The sequence below is a fragment of the Mauremys reevesii genome, linkage group 8 (genome assembly GCF_016161935.1).
Source record: "Mauremys reevesii isolate NIE-2019 linkage group 8, ASM1616193v1, whole genome shotgun sequence".
In the NCBI taxonomy this organism is placed as follows: Eukaryota; Metazoa; Chordata; order Testudines; family Geoemydidae; genus Mauremys; species Mauremys reevesii.
The window spans coordinates 48,517,445-48,536,348 of record NC_052630.1 but is presented as its reverse complement, the minus strand read 5'-3'; the positions used below and the strand labels follow the sequence as shown (position 1 = coordinate 48,536,348).

Below are 18,904 nucleotides of genomic sequence, written 5' to 3'. Positions count from 1 at the left end.
CTGTGCTCTTAGTTCATTTGGAGGATTGGGCCCACATTTTTTAATTAATTTATTACTGGTGAAAGTAGTGGCACTGACAGCACTGGAAAGTGAGGTCATGTGGGTGTCACAGGATAGATACAGAACAGGCAGTAGGAGAGAGAGCTTTTCCCAGTCAATTTGTTTCAACCTTGGTCTGGAAGGACCATATGTGGGGTTACACATGTCCTGGCTCTATGCTCATTCAATCCACAGTCTCTCTGCTAAGACTTTCGGAAAGACTGCCAATTAGTTCCAAAAGGAATTTCCTGCACTGAATAACTGTCAGATGGTAACAAAGGTTAGTCACTACCTGTCTCAGTGGGATTTAAACCAGTGATCTAGAAGTGAAATTATCCATATTCCATTTCTATTTCGTCATCCAGGCCTTTGAAAACTGAATTCTACAGAAGGTGGCTTGAAAAATTTACCAACGACCCGACTAGCCAGAGGACTAAACATACTGACCAGAGTATGGAAAATGATCAGTGGGTGCCCACCAGGGAACTCCATGGGCAATAACCTGATGAGAAGCCCAGAGACTGATAGGAAAGATAAGTAGGGGCTGCCCCTCTAGCTCAACTGCTTGGATTCTTATCAGGTTGCTATCCCTGGGTCCTGGTAGGAGGCTCTATCTTTTGTATCAGCCTCTGGCTAGAGATACAAATAAATGTTGTACAGCCATCCACCCTTCTCTAGCGGTCTGTGGGAAAAGAGAAGCAGCTCTCTTTTCCCTTCCTGCAACCCCAGAGCCTCATGGCTACTGCAAGAGTGTGGGGAAGAGTTTGCCCTTCCCCCAGCCTTCTGGCAAGGAGGACCAAAATGAGGAGCTTTAGCTTTCCTGAAGAGCAGCAGCACAATATTGACATGATTCTTGTTTTTTCCACAGCTATTCACAGAAAACCCAGCATGCAAAACTGCCAAGAGTGGCATTAATTTCATGCTGCTAGTACTTGGCAAAGCTATGGCCAGCAGTGAAGGGACCAGAGCTTTCTGCAGACTCGGGAAAACGCCTGCATCGGTTCACATTTGGAAGGTTATCTTTGCAACCATCAAGAACTAGAAACTTATTTTTTTTCCATTACAGAAAAACAATATTCTGCAGAAGTTGATGATCCATGTTCCTCTCTTGCCAGGGGCACGTCGGCAAGTGGGCTTTTAAGCCCTAGTTCTGAAGGTCTAACAGAAATGTTAATTACAGAAGAGTTAATACACTGTACGACAGAGCTCTTCTCTACACATCCCCCTTTAAATCACGATTGAAATCACAGTTTGGCAAAGGTGAAAAGTTGCAGTTACACACTGAAATGCAAAGCCAGGCCCCCAGCCAATCCAGGATATGTCTATACTAGAAAAATATTTCCCTTTTCCACATCAGTGGAGGTGCAACAAAGGTATGATTGCCAATGTACACCAGCCTAAAGTTTTTATCACTGTGTCATGAAAAGTTGCTCAAAGCAGCTGCACCCTTGCTAAAAAATGAGTAGTTTTTCTATTGTAGGCAAGACACCAGTCATTTCTATTCTCCCATCTTGGCCTCATTTTCACTAGAAAACTGAACCATTAGTGATGATAATTTCAAAAACGGCCCCTTCTCAAATTGGTTCTCAAATTGCTAGCATAGATAGCTTTCAGCATTGTTAGAGAAAGCACTAGAGACACCAGGATCTCCACACACACAAATATACACACATTCACATTCAGTAAATGTACAGAAAGAGTATTAATGATCCCCACTCCCATACTTTACACTTATCCTAGCTACAAGCTATAAACTTCACCTCAACGAGGCCTGGGCAAGAATATTGGCTCTTTCACATGCAATCAGAAATGGTTGCTTGTACAACGGCAAGTGCTGCACACATACAAAAAATTCTTTCACAAGCTTTATTATTGTTTATTTTTTAGACTAGCCTAGGCTAATAGACAATTTCATGGCTCTTCCCAGGCCAATTAAGAGGAGTGAATCAGCAAGCAAGGAGGTGCTGATATGATCCTAGATTACTGGGATCTCCTCTGTTCACAGTATCAATACAGTAAAAACCTGTTCAAGAAACTCACAACCATGCCATACGAACAAGGCATTCACTATTTCATTTCAGCCCTTCATCGCTTAATCTCGATGGATTTGTTGCCATCAGCTTCGGAGAAATTTTGCTTGTATAGCAGTTACTGCACCTTCACCCTTCTCTTCACAGCAAGCTCAGCAGGGAAACTTTCCCACTATATATATTATATATATATATATATATGTATATAAATAATTTTATGTTTTACAGTTGGTAGTATTTTAAAAGTTCTATTTTAAACACTTAAAATTTTGTAGGTAACTAAAAGTATTTTCTGATGCTCTCTAGTGTGAACAGGATAGTTTGGGTTTTTTTTGGTAAGTTCAAAAGCTATGACTAAAGCAGCATATTCTGTGCATCCCATATCCCCTCTTGCCTTGATTCTGGAGAAATCCGCACTAACAACCACCTCTCTTCTTTCTTCTTTGGCCACTTTCAAACACTCTTAAATTTTCCAGTCCTATTTTGTTTGACCTTCACAAGATCACTGACTTTTGATGGTCCTGGGGGTGACTGCTTAGAACAGCTTTCACTGTCTTATTCTGCCACTTGACAGGTGGTATGGCACCAATGTCTACGTTTTAAATACAGTAGCACCTCAGAGTTATGAACACCTTGGGAATGGAGGCTCTTCGTAACTCTGAAATGTTCGTAACTCTGAACAAAACATTATGGCTGTTCTTTCAAAAGTTTACAACTGAATATTGACTTAATATAGCTTTGAAACTTTACTAGGCAAAAAGAAAATGCTGCTTTCTCTTTATTATTTTAGTAGTTTACATTTACCACAGTACTGTATTTGCTTTTTCTTTTCTCTTTGCTGCTGCTCGATTGCGTACTTGTGGTTTTAACTCTGGTGTTCATAACTCTGAGGTTCTACTGTAATCAACAGAACTGTACTTTGCAACTAATCCTACCTCAGAACATCCCCAAAGCTTCCTTCTGAGAGAGCATCCTCATTGCATTCTATCATGGCACCACCAGATTCAAACTGCCTATTCCAATTCGCTTCCCCTACATTGCACACACAGAGCCACACTACCACAGCCTTCGCTAGCTGGGAAAAAGGTGGGGGAAGGAGTGTGACCCTTGTATTACACAGAAGGAGATTGGATAATAATACTTTGCCCATCTAGAGATTCTTCCATCCAAGCATACTGTGAGGTAGGGAAGTATTATCATCCCCATTTTACAGATAGGGAAACTGGCACAGGACGGTTTGGTTTGCCCAAAGTTACACTGTAAGGTACATCTACCCAGCAAACCACAATATTCTGTCGCAAGAAGTCTCACAGCCTGGGTCAACTGATTCAGGCTTGCGTTGTGGGGCTAAAAACAGCAGTGTAGATGTTCGGGTTTGGGCTGAAGCCTGGGATCCAAGACTCTCCCTCCCTGCCAGGTTTCAGAGCCCAGGCTCCAGCCTGAGCCCAAATGTCTACATTGCTATTTTTTAGCTCTGCAGCATGAGCCCTGCTAGCCTGAGTCAACTGACCAGGCTCTGAGACTCACTGCCACAGGTCTTTTTTTGGAATGTAGATGTACCCCAAGTCACTAGGAGGGAAAGGAATAAAACTGAGGTCTCCTGTCCGTCAATTCTGTGCTAATGTTTATACTGTTTTTCAGACGTCTTCTTGCTCCTCCCACTAGCCTGATGTTCATCCTCCCCCATCACACACTATGGGTACATCCACACTACCCGCCAGATCGGTGGGTAGCGATCGATCAGGGATCGATTTATCGTGTCTTGTCTAGACGCAATAAATCGATCCACGAACACGCTCCCGTTGACTCCAGAACTCCACCAGGGAGAGAGGCGGAAGCGGAGTTGACGGGGGAGCCGCGGCTGTCGATCCCGTGATGTGAGGATGGGAGGTAAGTCGAAATAAGATATGTTGACTTCAGCTACGCTATTCCCGTAGCTGAAGTTGTGTATCTTACATCGACCCCCATACTCTCCCAGTGTAGACCAGGCCTATATTCCCTCGGAAGACAGGCTTCCTTCAGACACGCAGCCTCCCCAATTCCAAGCTCCAAAAGCAGTAGGACCAGCAGTTCATTCCTATTTGCACTTACATACAACCCAGCACCAAAGCCAAAGCCAACTCTCAAACTATTGCATATTTTTAAAGACTTTTTAAAAGGGCATCAAGACATTTGCTCTTTTGAATTTGCACCTATGTACCTGCACTGTTTTTTATTTATAAACACATACACATGTGCAAACATGTCTGAGACGTGATGCAGGCATGTCTCTGGGTTTGGTACACTTACCCTTAACTTCAGAGCTACTTGGAATATAATATGTGCAAGGGACAGAGTTACAATTACTGTAGGAGCAGCAACTTTGAATTTCCTGAACCATTATGAGGAGTTTATGTCGGTTTTTTTGCATTTGATTTATATAAACTTATCAAACTAGTACACGGAGACATAGTTAAAAACAACAACCCATGATAATTTCACTGGGATTGGACTGTTTCGATATATAGTATTGCTGTTATGTAAGACCAAGTGCAGGGGATGCCAAAGATGACTTAGGTAGCCAGCCTCTTGCTTGTCAATTCATCCAGACAAGAAATCTCTTCCTAACTCTTGGCAACATGTGAAGCACTGCAGTGTGCAGAAACCGGTCAGGAAGTTGGAATGCTCTGTGCTATTAATACTAGCACCAATAAGTGCACCCTGTCCCAAATCCCCTCCTCAAAAAATGTAGACGAGTCTAATGCAAACCTCACAGCTGCTAATTTTACTTTCAGTAGCCTAAGCGCTTCAGATTTTGCTGACCTCTAGAATACTGCTCAAAGGTTGCTGCCTGCTTTTAACAAGTGGGCAGAATGCCATATGCCTGGAAAGGGCAAGCAGAAAGCCCTAAAATAATGGTTTAATTAAAATTTTAAAAGAGACACACCAAAATAAGACAGGATAAATGCACTCAGGCAGGGCAAGATCCACCAGGAGAGTGAGATTTTTTTAACATGACAACTACCTGGGAAAAGGGGAGGGTAAGAGTTCCTTGCCCCTGCTACCTCATGTGATGGACCAGCAGCTGTTGTGAAGACAGACACCTGTGCACTGCACTCACTGAATTGGGGCCACTACAGCCAACACCACCACAGAGACCGAGGTGCTGAGCCAAAATGCTGTCAAGAAATAAAACGACTGCTTCTCCTGGATCGCTACTGAATATATTAAAAACATTAAAAAAATCCCGTCGATCCCTGAATCAGAAGTCGATTGACCCAGTTTTGTTTTTTCCCAAGGAGATGAGAAAAAGGGGAAAAGCTTTTAGCACTTTGTTTTTGTTAATCTTCTGTTTTGGCAACATCCCGTCCGGTGGTGGCATTGCACTGATTCCAGTACCAGCCCACCGTCTCGGTGCTGACTGCTTACAGCCAAACGGGAAGAGGGTCCTCCCCCACACCCTGTTTCAATCTGGCCCGGTGGTGGACACAGATCCCTGTGCCGTCTCCCCTGCCACAACAGCTTCCTCCTGCGGGGGAGACTCTTCCTCGGCCTGCCCCCTGGAGGTGACGGTGGTCTCGGGGGAAATGCTGTGCGGCCCCTCCAGAGGCACACAGCCAGGGTGGTTTTTGCGAAAGTGTTGGTTAAGGATGGCCTGGAAGGGGAAGCTCTTGCCGCAAACGTGGCAATGAAAGGGCTTGTTGCCTGTGTGCTTGCGGATGTGGTACTCCAGCTGATCCTTGCGGGTGTACTTTTTACCGCACATGCGGCAGACGAAGGGTGTGATGCCCATGTGGAGACGCATGTGCCGGTCTAGACTGCCTTTCTGGTTGAAGGATTTGGCACAGTAAATGCAGGTGAGCCGCGGGTTGTACCGGAACCACCGCTCAGACACTTCCTGTTCACGGAGATACTCAACATAACCGCTCACTCCAATCATGGCGGACTCCTCCACCTGGGCAGACACATTAAAGACAGAAAAAGGAAGACAGTCAGCTAGAAAGAAACAGGATATTTTTAATCCTCTCCTGAGCACCGATCCAGTCAGACACTTAAGTGCCAAACCTTGAAGTCAATAGGACTACTCACATCTCAGCCTTAAGTACACACTTAAGTGCTTAGCTCAATGGGGCTTTTGGTCTGAGGACTAATAGATCACCAGATAAAAGGCACTGCTATAGGTCCTAACTTGTTCCCTGGGATCTGGGAAGATAAATATGGCTATCATCAGTATGGCACTTAGCTGAATCGAGTTTTGGATCAAATGTACCAGTGCTGTGTTCACTACCCGAGAACCTGGACCAGTACCCTTTTATTAAAATATTGGTGGTTCCCTTTTCAATATTACTTGTAAAAAGAAAAGTAAGTGAATGGACAGAGATTTTGTATGATGAAGGCAAAGTAAGTGTATGAAAATTACATCTGAAGAGCTCTTGGTACTTCACAGGCAATGAATTATATCTCACGACTGGGACGTGAAGTCATTATTACCCCACTTTACAGATGGGAACCTCAGGCAGAGAGGATTTAAATGACTCGCTCAAGGTTATAAAGCAGGGAACAGCATGCAGATCTCCTAATTCCCCCATTATCTTATTAAACTAGAAAGAAGGGTAGCCAAGGGTGGCTCTTTAACCATAAGCTTGGAAGCTAGGACAACCATTCACATTGCTTTCCTGGCCAGCTACCATACTCATACTGAACTGATGCAAATACATGGCCTCCTGGATACCTCCACTCTTGCCTGCAGGTTGGGAGGACACAGCACTTGCATCTGAAGTGTTACGCCAGTTTCATAAAATGCTAAACCCCCAGACAGGTAGCCCATGTAACCCCAGAAGGGCCGTCCCCTCAGCAGGTAAGCATGGAGCATGTGACAGCAGGAGATTCCAGTGCCAGGTGCCTCGCCATTCAATCATGCTTAGAATAGAAAGCTACTTGGGATTAAATGAAAGGAACAAAACCACAGCACATTACATGGAAGTGCTGCCCACAGGTACTCTATTTATAGGCAAGCTTTATGGCACCCGCCATACCAAGCCTAGTGGAGCAGGGTGATGTGACACTTGACCATTGGTGTGGCTAGAAGGGCACAATTCCAACCAGTCTTTTCAACTGGAGTTTAAGGCTATTTCTGTATGGAGAAGTAGTAACCTTTTCATACTTAGGGTAGTAACCACTTTCCATGATAGAGTCCTGTCTGTCCTGCCCTATATGTTTAGCTTGATCTGAACATTTCTGGATTTCTTCCGAAGCCACAGTAGGATGTTTTTGCAAAGTATGATGAAAACGCAAGGTATTTTTATCTTATGGCACATTACAAACCTACCAATTTGAATTTTTGACTTTTGTCTAACTTTCCTTGGTCTCCACTCCAGCTTACAATGGCCTGGTACTAACCTTCAAACTTCCCATAAAGTTAAGTCTCCTTGAAAACTCAGGCACCTGCTCTATGTGAAAAAAACAGTTTGTTATAAAGCTATTAACAATGGACAGTCTGGGGCCCAATCCTACTCCCATTGACAGTTATGGACCCAATCCAGCACCATTAATGTCAAAGGGTATTTTCTATCATTGACCTCAATGGGATCAGGAGCAGTCACTTTGGGTCTGGATTTCAGAGATGCGGAGTGCCCACAGCTGGACTTCAGCTGGAGTCCTGGGTCCTATGCCTGAGAGAGAGAAAGAGAGAAGTGGAGGCCAACTCTATTGGCCAACTACAACTTAGTAGGAACACAAGAGTCCTTCTACAGATGATATCTTACAGAGCTCTTCCTTTGGCTCAAAGATGCAAAGTTTTTTAAAGCTGTAGTCCTGGCTCTGTAGCTGTGCATGGTTTAATCTGGAGAGGTGGTAGCCTCCCACTGTTAAGGTTGATTTTAGTTCCCCATTATAACAACAACAAAATCCTCATGCTTTTCAGGTTTATGGACCAGTGACAGGCAAAGTATGTGCTAAACATTTACTACATTGAGTACGTACATTCAGAAAGTAAAAGCCTTCAATATGGTTGCTTTTTGACATCTTTGCAAAATGTCTTTTTCCTTGCATTCCTCTATCCCTCAAAGACATGTTTTTAAATGATCATAAGTGCACTTTTACCACCCCATCAAGGGCATCAGTGAAGACAGAACCCAGAACAATCAGCACAAGCTCTTAACACCTGAACTATTCAAGTTAGCTGGAAGCCAATAGACAGCTTTTATCTTCTATGACTCTAGCTATCTGAGGGCATTTTTAGGGGGGAAAAAATCCCTCCAGAACTACTATCAACACAGCTGCACCCATGGCAGCATCAGCAGGAGTTTGTGTAAACATGGTTTGGCGGTCTTCTTGTTCTTTTAACCAAAGTGTGAGTTACCTCTTACGTCATTTATAAAACCCAAGCACTTAAAAAGCAAGGGAATAAACAGCAAAAGTCATCCTAAGTCTTACGTTGACACAGACACATAAAGCATTTCTATCAAGTATAACATGCATATGCGGCCACAATACAGTAACTGTAACTTTCCAACACCATCAGTCACTGGTTATCCAAATCCCTAAGGGGTTGTGTACCTGGGAATTGGGCTGCTTAGGCTCATCCATCCGCCCGGGAGACTCACTTTTCGATCTGTACCGCTCAGTTACAGTAACCATGCTGCCCGAAGGGCTAAATCTGTGGGGGGAAGAGTGTAAATAGAATTTTTAATGGCTATCAGTGCAGTATGGTCAGTATATGTACTGGGGAGGGAAGGGGAGCATCTGCAGAGAGTCTCTCCTTCCCCATCAGGAGACAGAATGTGGAGCAGTGCAAATGTCAAAAACACCAGGACAGACTGGTCTGTGCTTCCAGTGTTAATATCTGAAATATGAAACTGGGTCAATCAACTTGATTCAGGAATAGGCAGATTTTTGGTTGCTACTAAAATAAAAAGGGAAATGAGATAGCCCACTGACTCAGGCAGCACTGCAAAAGAAGAAACCTCTGCTCAAAAGGCACCTCCAGTCTTCCAACTCCCTGGGCAAGTACAGCTGAGGGATGTCCCACGGATGATGCAGATGGCTCCAGGGAAGGAGCAGTGGAAGTTGTGTGTGGTGAAAAACGATGGATACCCAAGTGTCTAAGGCCAGCTGATCTAAGGAGAGGAATGAACAGAATCACAGAAATTAAAAATGAGACCTGCCCAGAGCTAGTTTGTTCCCCTGAAGGCCAGCCTAGGATCGTTACCTCCAGTATCGTTTACAGAGCTTGTATAGTTTCAAATGATGGGGTATCCACCATTTCAAGGAAGCTGCTCTCCCAGAGGACTGGAGGGTTTGGGATGGGAGAGAAGAGAAGGAATGGTGAGGAAAAGCACCACAAATACAGCCAGAACCTTCTGCTTTAATCAGAACAAATGAGGCAGAGGGATAGGGAGCCAACAACACAAATATAATCACCTCTTATAAATGAAGGCCTTCTGCTCTTACCAGAGAAACTGTCACATCAGGAAAGAACAGTGGTTCATCCAATCCCGTGTTCTCTTTCTCAAAGTGGCCAAATGATGGCTGCTTCAGAGGAAGATTTAACACCCCCACCCCAAACACACTGAATTCTGCAATCCAGTACCATGGGGAGGCAGATTTCCTCCTGACTTACTGCTGGTGACCAGCTTGTTTCTGAAGGAGAATGGTTGATACCCTTATGATTTTACCCTATCTAGCCTGTAACTGGAGACACTGTTCTTATTCACCACACAGCAAATACTTGAGGACTAGTAACAGATATACTTTTAAAGAAAATCTTTTAGCACATATGCCTAAGAATAGTGTGTGAAATAAACAGTGATAGATGATCAGGGAAGACACATGGTCAAGCCAGATACAAATATTGTGGACTCTGCTCTTCCAACCACACTCAGTAAATGGGTTAAAGGAACCTCACCTGTCAATCTCACTGCTGGTTGGCCTAACCACTTTGGCTCCTGATGACCCTAATGTGTAAGTCTCCTGGCCCATCGATCCGTGGCCTGTTGTGTCAATTACCATGGTCGTGACCTCCTCAGCGCTGCTCCCATCTTCTCCCGATGGCTGATTTTCCGTTCCCAGCCACTCCTCCAGGTTCTCCGTTTTAATGCGCACTCCTCCAAGCACCCTAACATCATCGTCATTCCGTCCCCCACGGTCTGCCACTCCTGTCTCAACGTACCACTGTCCTGCTCTGTTAATCCGCAATATGGGCTCCCTGCTCTCCACATCTGAACTCTGCTCAATTATCTGAGGGCTGGTGGACTCCTCAGGGGGGCTCAGCTCCCGAATGTCCAGCACAGTGCTGACCTGGCCTAGACGACTCCCTTTTGGAGTGTTGTGGCGTGGGCTCAGAGAGCGGTTTAGATTTGGGGTAACCCGGTGAGACTCTGGGGGTCTCTCCTGATGCTTTGTTCTAGTCTGGCTCGGTTCAGCTTCAACCTCTGCCACGTTAATTTTGAAGTGAATTCCCTCGAGGATCTGCGTGCATTTGTCTATAATGTGCTGCATCTGCAGGAAGCTGGCTGCCGTTAGGTAACTGATGATGTCAGCCAACTGCAGGCATATCCGCCCGGTATAACAAAAGGAAAGGAGCTGCTCAAAAACAGTGGGGTTCTTGATGACTGAAATGGAGACCGTGCTCATCTCGTTCAATGACATATGGTCACGGAAGTAGGGCGAGCTAGCAGCCAGCACCACTTTGTGAGCACGGAAAGCCTGTCCTTGCACGTTGACCACTATGTCACACAGGCGGCCCTGCATGCGCAGCTGGTTGAGGTGGCTCAGGACAGAGTTGCTGAAGTCAGGGATCTCCAGCTGAATGTTTCCACTTTTCTCCATGGCTGCCCCAGTTGTAGGTGTACAACCCAGCTGGAAAGAAAAACAGGAGTAATTGGACTAGTGATAATTCACATTTGGAGCACCTTTCACCCATAGATCTTGGGGGTGACTTGATTACAATGTATAAATACCTACACGGGGAACAAATATTTAATAATGGGCTCTTCAACCTACCAGAGAAATGTATAACATGATCCAAGGGCTGGAAGTTAAAGACAGACAAATTCAGATTGAAAATAAGGTGAGGGTAATTAACCATTTACCAAGGATCATGGTGGATTCTCTATCACTGCCCATTTTTAAATCAAGATTGGATGCTTTTGTAAAAGCTCTGCTCTAGGAATTACGTTCTGTAAATTCTCTGGCTGGGGTTATGCAGGAGGTCAGACTAGATAATCAGCAGTTCTGAAACTGTGGGTAGGGATCCCTTTTTAATGGGGTCACTAGGGCTGGCATTAGACTTGCTGGGGCCTGGGGCCAAAGCCTGAGCCCTGCCACCCAGGGCCAGAACTGAAGCCTGAGAGCAGGGGTGGCCAACCTGTGGCTTCGGAGCCACATGCGGCTCCTTGTATAAGCACCAACTCTGGGGCTGGAGCTACAGGTTCCAACTTTCCAATGTGCTGGGGGGTGCTCACCGCTCAACCCCTGGCTCTGCCACAGGCCCTGCCCCCACTCCACCCCTTCCCGTCTCCTCCTGAGCCTGCCGTGCCCTCTTGCCGTGCCCTCGCTCCTCCCCCCCCCCCAAGCCTCCTGCATGCCACGAAACAGCTAATCAGGAGGTGTGGGGAGGGAGGGAGGGAGAAGGGCTGATCAGCAGAGCTACCCATGGGCAGACGGCGCTGGGAGCTGGGGGTGGGGGAGCTGATGTGGGGCTGCTGATATATTACTGTGGCTCTTTGACAATGTACATTGGTAAATTCTGGCTCCTTCTCAGGCTCAGGTTGGCCACCCCTGCCTGAGAGCTTCAGCTCTGGGTGGCGGGGCTCAGGTTACTGGCTCCCTGCCTGGGGCGGAAGCCCTTGGGCCTTGGCCCCCCTCCAGAGCAGAAGGGCTAGGGCGGGCTCAGGCTTCGGTCCCCTCTCCTGGAGTCATGTAGTAATTTTTGTTGTCAGAAGGGGGTCATGGTGCAATGAAGTTTGAAAACCCCTGGACTAGATGATCACAACGGTCCCTTCTGGCCTTGTAATCTATGAATCTTGAAGCACTTTGATTTTCCCAGAGGTGTTGTGAAGCTTGATTTACTAATGCTTGCACTGGGTCTCAGCTTTTGCATTCTGTGGATCACTTTATAAGAGAATTAATCCTCTTATGGACCCACCTCCACAACTCCCGCTGCTTAGCTCTCAAAAGTTCACTCTGTGGGCCTCCAAATTGAGTTCAGTAGAAGTGATTTTCCCTGACTTGGAAAACATTACAAATGGTTGAGACACTAACATATGTAATTGATTGCCTAATGGATGATGATAATACTTAGCACTTATACATCATTTTAATCTATAGATATCAAAGGACTTTACAAAGAAGAGCAAGTATTATTATACCCATGTTTTATAGAAGGGGAAATAAAGATGGAAAGTTGAGGCCTAAATTTCCATATGTCCACTAACTTTGGTTGCCCAGCTTCCAAGAACTTTTCAGAGGGGCTCAACCATGTAACTTCATTTGAACTAAATGAAAACATGGCCCAAGGTGTCTCCAGTAGGGCACTCAAAATGGAGGCTCTCAATATTAGTAGACACTTCTGAAACTTGACAAAAAAAAAAAAAATCACACAATAAGTCAGTGACAGGCTAGAAGAGAATCCAGTTCTCAGCTGCAAGTCTTGTGCTCTATAAACTGGCCAAGCTGCCGCTGTGAAAATGAAAAATACAGTAGCTATCATTCTTGTTTCTTTGGGCAAGGAGATGAATACAGCAAAATATTAATTGTAGATCATGATGGTTAATGACAAGAAGTTAATTAGCTTTCCTTCCTTCATTTTTCTATGATCCTCGTGTATCTTGTTGGCAAAGTTAGAAAATGAGCCTTGGCCATATATGGTAAAAATTTCAAATGGGCCAAATGTAGATGTAATTACAAATAAGAATGATTAAAAACCTGAGACTATAGATGCAGACCAAGTAAATAGCACTCAATAAAAACCACTTGTGACATAAACAGGCTCCAACTTGGAAGGCATTTGAAATGCTGATTAGACAGACTGCAGCAGGCATCAAAACAATTTTGAGGAATCCAGGAATATCCTACCTTAGATTGTATCTACTCTGAGAAATCACGAAGTCAATGGGACTAGTCATATGCATAAAGTTAAGCATGTGTGTCTTTCCAGGATCGGGGACTAAAGCTTAAATGGCACTCTGCAGGGGTTTGTCCATGCACAGCAAAATACGATACCAAGCTTGAAGCTACATAACCGTCTGTCGTACCACAAAGCTGTGCAAAACATTGCAAAACTGTACAATGCCGCAGGTAGAAATTTTGTGTATCTACAGGGTGGTTAAGATTAAAACCCGTAAGTTGCGCAAAGCAATTGTGCAACTTCACAGTGCGTATCTAAAGGTTCTTCCTTTTTTTCCTGTCTTTTAAAAAACAAACAAGAAAATGGAGTGCAAAGGTCTAAGTTAATGCAGTGCTAAGGTTAGAATTTTAAACATGAGGAAATATAAAAGCCAGGGTCTTGACTGTACTGTTAACAGTGATGTACAAAGGAAAGGAAACTGGATGGGTATCCTTTTGTTTTTTCTGATGTAGTAAGAAGCCAAAAGGTGGGTTGGTTTGTTTTATTTTTTTTAAAGAAGCATTTTATTCCGTTTTTTTGTTTTCCTTAGCAGTATCTGGAATGTCAAGTCTTGTCTTCCTTGGTTTGTTGGAGGTCTCAGAAGTGTCAGATGTGCATTATGAGCTCTCTCACTCCTTAACTGAAGGGACAATAATGATGAATCTTTAACAAACAGATCCAACTGTTTGTAGGGTGTTTGAGTAAATTGGTGGTAACAAAAAAGAGTTTCACTTCCCCTCTTAATTAATCTGGTGTCACTTGTCTGATATCTATAGCCCTCATCCTGCAAACATTTAAACACATGCATAACTTCACTCATGTGAGTGGTCCCATTGACATCAAGTTATGCACATGCTTAAATGTTTTCAGGATCAGAGGCCTGAGATCACATAATCCTACTAAGTTTTCCACTTGCACATTTCTAATGTAAAAATAAATGATATTTTTTCTCTTGTTAAATCATTCAGGTCTTCTTTCTGATCATAAACACAGAAAGGCATTGCATCAGGGTATATTACACATAGGGTTCCAGGCAGGACTATGATGGGAGGCAAGGGTTAATGGATAAGGTTCAGAAGCAGCTGGAGCCTATTAGCCTCCCAGGAAACCAGCCTGAGATATATAAGAGAAGGAAGACTCAATAAGGTGTTGGCTACTGGCAGTCCTATTCTACAGGCATGGTAAGAGGAGTCAGCTGTTTTTGGTAGAGACTTTTAAAAACAATCTGTGAGTTTGTTTGCCTTAACCCTGAAGGCAGAGGAAAATCAGAACCTGTATTTGTTTCCCCCCTAAGCAGGGTGGATTTGATTTGATTTAAATCACTAGTCAGGAAGACTCGATTTAATCATGGATTTCTACATAAACGTGCATTCTTGTTGGTTGTTCTAACCTTAATACATATGCTTCACAACTCAGAGATAGATGCAGGTTTCATTTTTAGAAGGTACACACTATATATTTTTAAGTGATTTATTTTGAAAACTTTTCAGATTAGTTTTACAGCTATATCAGAAAATGATTGGTTTGGTTATTTCATTTACCAAAGGTAACTGAAGTAGATATTTATGAAGTCATTGGGAGGTGAACTATCTCCAATTCAACAGGTTAATCATTAATATTTGAAGGATTTTCTTGCCAGGCTGTATTACGAGGAGAACATCACCAGACAGACATTTAAATTGTTTTATTTAACTATTTCTCACCTCTATATAATTTCTTTAAAAGCATTTTTGCTGTTAATAAGCATGTTACCTCTGGTGTGACACAAATCCACAGTCTGAGAACTGCAAAACTATGCATCTCTGATGGTATCTTCTAGACTGAGCACTGAGTCCCATTGGGTAGATAGAAAGATTAACCTTAATAATCTGTACAGAAGCCCCTGGAGCCCCATAAAATTGGGTCCCTAATCCATGAACTATTGGAACTAATTTATAAAACTTTTCTTAAACATTACATGAATATATTGTGTTATACTATAGACTTATAACCCTTATTCCATGATGATATATCTTTGAGCTATAATGTATCTTAATTAAAACTATCTTTAGATAGGTTTTTTTCCTCAAAGCATTTTATAAAAAAAATTTAAATAAATTTTTTTAATTAAAAAAATTGACCTTTATCCATCCTGCCCCAAAGGCAAGGGGATTTGAAGACCTTTGTTTACATTGACTCCGAAGAGATGACGCTTTAGGACTTGGGTAAGCCTAACTGAGAACTTTTGGTTGTAGCTTGTCCACAGACAAGTTCCCGCCTTTCCCTTTGAAAAATCACCTTTAACTTGCCCCCACTGTTAAGAAGGTAAATTCCAAGCAATAAACAATACACTGTATGAGTCCAAGCTGCTGTGAGACCTTGATTTTTGCATTTTCCAGTGTATTAGTTCCTAACCTTAATGTTGCAAAAAACCTGTGTAATGCAACTTAGAATCACAGAATTGTAGGACTGGAAAGGACCTCAAAAGGTCTTCTAGATCAGTCCCCTGCACTCAAGGCAGGACTAAGTTCTAGACCATCCTTGACAGGTGTTTGTCTAACTGGCTCTTAAAAATCTCCAGTGACAGAGATTCCACAACCTCCTTAGGCAATTTATTCCAGTGCTTAACCACCCTGACAGTTGGGAAGTTTTTCCTAATGTCCAATCTAAACTGTCCTTGCTACAATTTTAGGCCTGGGCTACACTAGTGGGGGGTGGTTCGAACTAAGAAGTATCTTAATTTGACTTACCTGGCCGTCCTCATGGCGGCAAGCCGACCGCTGCGGCTCCCCCCTCAACTCTGCTTACTCCTCCTGCTGAGGTGGAGTATAGGCATCGATTTGGGGATCGATTTAGCGTGTCTAGATGAGACACGCTAGATCGATCCCCAATACATCAAACACTACCGGCCGGTAGTATAGACGTACCTTAAGCCCGTTGCTTCTTGTCCTATCTTCACAGATTAAGGAGAACATTTTTTTCTCCTTCCTTCTTATAACAACCTTTTATGTAATGGAAAACTCTTATGTCCCCCCTCATTCTTCTCTTTTCCAGACTAAACAAACCCATTTTTTTCAATCTTCCCTCATAGGTCATGTTTTCTAGACCTTTAATCATTAATGCTGCTCTTCTCTGGACTTTTTCAAATTTGTCCACATCTTTCCTGAAATGTGGTAACCAGAACTAGACACAATACTCCAGCTGAGGCCTAATCAACACAGAGTAGAGCAGAAGAATTACTACTTGTGTCTTGCTTACAACACTCCTGCTAATACATCCCAGAATGATGTTTGCTTTTTTGCAACAGTGTTTTTAAGGCTCAAACAAGACAAATAAAAAACCCAAATTTATTCAGTTAAAATATCATGGGGGGTGGAGGGGAAGCCTAGCCATGACTTCTGAATACTCGGAGTTAGCAATAGTAGGGCTCTTGTCTTAGAAGGTTTTATCAATACATCATGCAGAGTCTGACATTATCTGGAGACTAAAGAACACTTCACTCCTGATTCTTTTCAGAAACTCCTGCACAGGAGTAGGTGACAAACGGAAAGTCCCTAGTAGCGACTGCTGATAGGCTAGCATGTGTGTAGAATGTGTTGGGGCAGTAGGGTGTCTCCAAACCACTGCCGCCAATAGCCAGAGCACACAAACCCAACATAACCAGCAGGAGTCACATGAAACAGCACGAAACAGCATTTCATACCCTATACAGCTCCAGAACTACTGTTTGAGCCAAACTTCTGGAAACAGCCTCTTAACGGTTTCAGCTCTGCTGGATTCACACTGATGCCAGCAGCCTGAGCATACTTCAAGTCACTGTTCTCTGCTTTCTTGATGCTACTTTTTTCCCCCCCCACCACCTCGGTCCCAGGCAAGCCACACACTTCTGCTCTAGGACCAGCCCTCTAAGGGAGGGAGATTTGCACAAGAGATACTTCTCATAACTGGGCTACAAAAGCTGCTCCTCTACTGTAGCATCACTCTGCTTCTGCCAGCTCTTCTAAAACTGGAGCCCCAAGGAACCACCTTCAGGGCCTTTCACTACAAACTAATTTCACCACTGCTTCCACCTTATCTCTGGAAGCCCGAAACCAGTCACCAACTAGTTAACTTTGGTGTCATAACTTGCTTGTTCTCATGTGTACTACCTGCATCTACCTCTTTGACCCCTGCCACTCTTTATCCTTCCCTAGTGCACATCTTTCCCCACAACCACTTTCCTACCCTGTGTCTTTCTAACAACCTGTGTTGCTTGCACCCTATCTAGCCTCCTTTACTCCAATCACTCCAGTTCTATCAGAATAACACAACCCAAAGTAAAAGCTTTCACTCTTAAAGAAAAAAGTTAAAATGCAGAACCATCGTGTCCTGCGTCTACAACAAACAGAAGCAACCACATGATCTTATCACTGTAATCTTTTTCTTGGCTTCTACCTCCCAATAAATATTTTTGCCCTTGCACTTTAATAGCAAGTTCCTCAAGGAGGGGACTTCATCTTATGTTTGCAAGGCAACTGCACCCTTGTTGTGCTGTGTAAATAACATACTTGGGAGGGGGGCAAGGTGAAGTAGGAAGAGTCTTGCCCTTCATATGGAAGGGGAGTAGGGTAGAGGGTGAGAGGATGTGTGGGACAGGGTAGGGTTGAGAGAGTCTGCCCCTCACAGCTTGCATTGACATTGCAGCGCCACCCATGCAGGCAATTGTAGCGTGGGGGTTTAGTCAGGGATTGCCATCTAATCCTACTCAGAGCAGGTCTAGAGGACACAGTGACTAAAAACATGGGTGGCAATCCATGCCTTGTATACACAAGCAGTCACAAGATCACTGGCCCCGACTGGTGGCTGTGCACTTAAGGAAGAATTCCCCAAAAAGTCTAGTGTACACAAGACCACAGGGTGGAGGTTATTGCTAAGGAGGATTTCAAGGCTGGTAGGTAGCTAATGAGGTTGCTAGATGGGGATGCCCTGCCTTTTGCTAGGAAAAGAGCAGACGTGCTACTCCTGGCGGGATAGAGGGACAGGAGGGACAGCACATCACTGGGATGTGTTTCAGGGACAGCTCTGGGTTGGGGTATGGGAGGGAGGTACGATGGGTAGGACAGTGCTGGGGACGGGGGAATGAGGGGAGCTTGCTCTTCATGGGCGGGAGCAACCACTCACAGAGGGGATGAGGAGTAGTTGTCCTTGGTGGGAGGGTGCTGGGGGTGAAGCGGCCCTAGCGATAGCGGGGAGGTGACCCTCATGGGACGGGGCTGTGGGCGGTGGAGCAGCCCCTGGCAGGGGGATGTGGCAGGGAGCTGCCGCCGGTGGGACGGGGCTAGGGGTGCTGGGGCAGCCCTAAGGCGGTATTGGGATAAGGGAGAGGCAGCCCCTGGGGGAGGCGGTGCCCCGCGCGGGGAGGGTGTCCCTGGGAGCGCTGCGCTGCCCCCTGGCAGGGGGCTCTGGGCCGGGGAGGGGCCCCCTGTTCCGGCCCCGCGGGGGTGAGAGTGACAGCGCCTCGGGAGCTGGGCGGTTCCAGGCCTCGCCTCGCCCCACCCCGGGGGGCTGCCGGACCCCGAATACAGCAGGTACCTACCTCCCGGGGGTGGGAACGGGCCGGAACACCGTCCCGGAAGCGAAACCCCCCGAGCGGGCCGCACCCCGGAAGAAAATTCCTCCCCCCTCTTCCAGTTCGTATCCCCCCGCCCCCGGTGCCCCGGTAAGGAGCGGCCACACGTCATGTGACCACGCCCATTGGAATGCGGCCGCCATGGCTCTTTGGGGGCGGAGC

At 45.0% G+C, this 18,904-nt stretch overlaps 1 protein-coding gene across 2 annotated transcripts; it reads right to left on the bottom strand.

Annotated features, from left to right (window-relative positions):
- Positions 1–5,253: 5,253 nt before the first annotated feature.
- Positions 5,254–18,823, bottom strand: ZBTB37 (zinc finger and BTB domain containing 37). Of its 2 annotated transcripts, none has more exons than XM_039483232.1 (4): positions 18,710–18,823; positions 9,955–10,907; positions 8,607–8,706; positions 5,254–6,003 (listed from the first exon to the last, which is right to left on the bottom strand). In XM_039483232.1, the coding sequence occupies exons 2-4, from the start codon at positions 10,875–10,877 to the stop codon at positions 5,515–5,517; spliced, it is 1,512 nt and encodes a 503-aa protein (XP_039339166.1). In that variant the 5' UTR covers positions 10,878–10,907; positions 18,710–18,823; the 3' UTR covers positions 5,254–5,514. The 2 variants fall into 2 exon arrangements, with proteins under 2 accessions (XP_039339166.1, XP_039339167.1); XM_039483233.1 differs by lacking the exon at positions 18,710–18,823 and adding an exon at positions 12,196–12,295.
- Positions 18,824–18,904: the final 81 nt, after the last annotated feature.

Bases quoted from the DNA above. Each gene is read 5' to 3' on its own strand.
- ZBTB37 (XM_039483232.1), bottom strand. From the start codon at position 10,877: ATGGAGAAAAGTGGAAACATTCAGCTGGAGATCCCTGACTTCAGCAAC. The intron at 8,707-9,954 runs GTGAGGTTCCTT...TTCCCCCCACAG, and splicing joins ACCAGCAGTGAGATTGACAG to ATTTAGCCCTTCGGGCAGCA. The intron at 6,004-8,606 runs GTACACAACCCC...GTGTCTGCCCAG, and splicing joins CTAAGCAGCCCAATTCCCAG to GTGGAGGAGTCCGCCATGAT.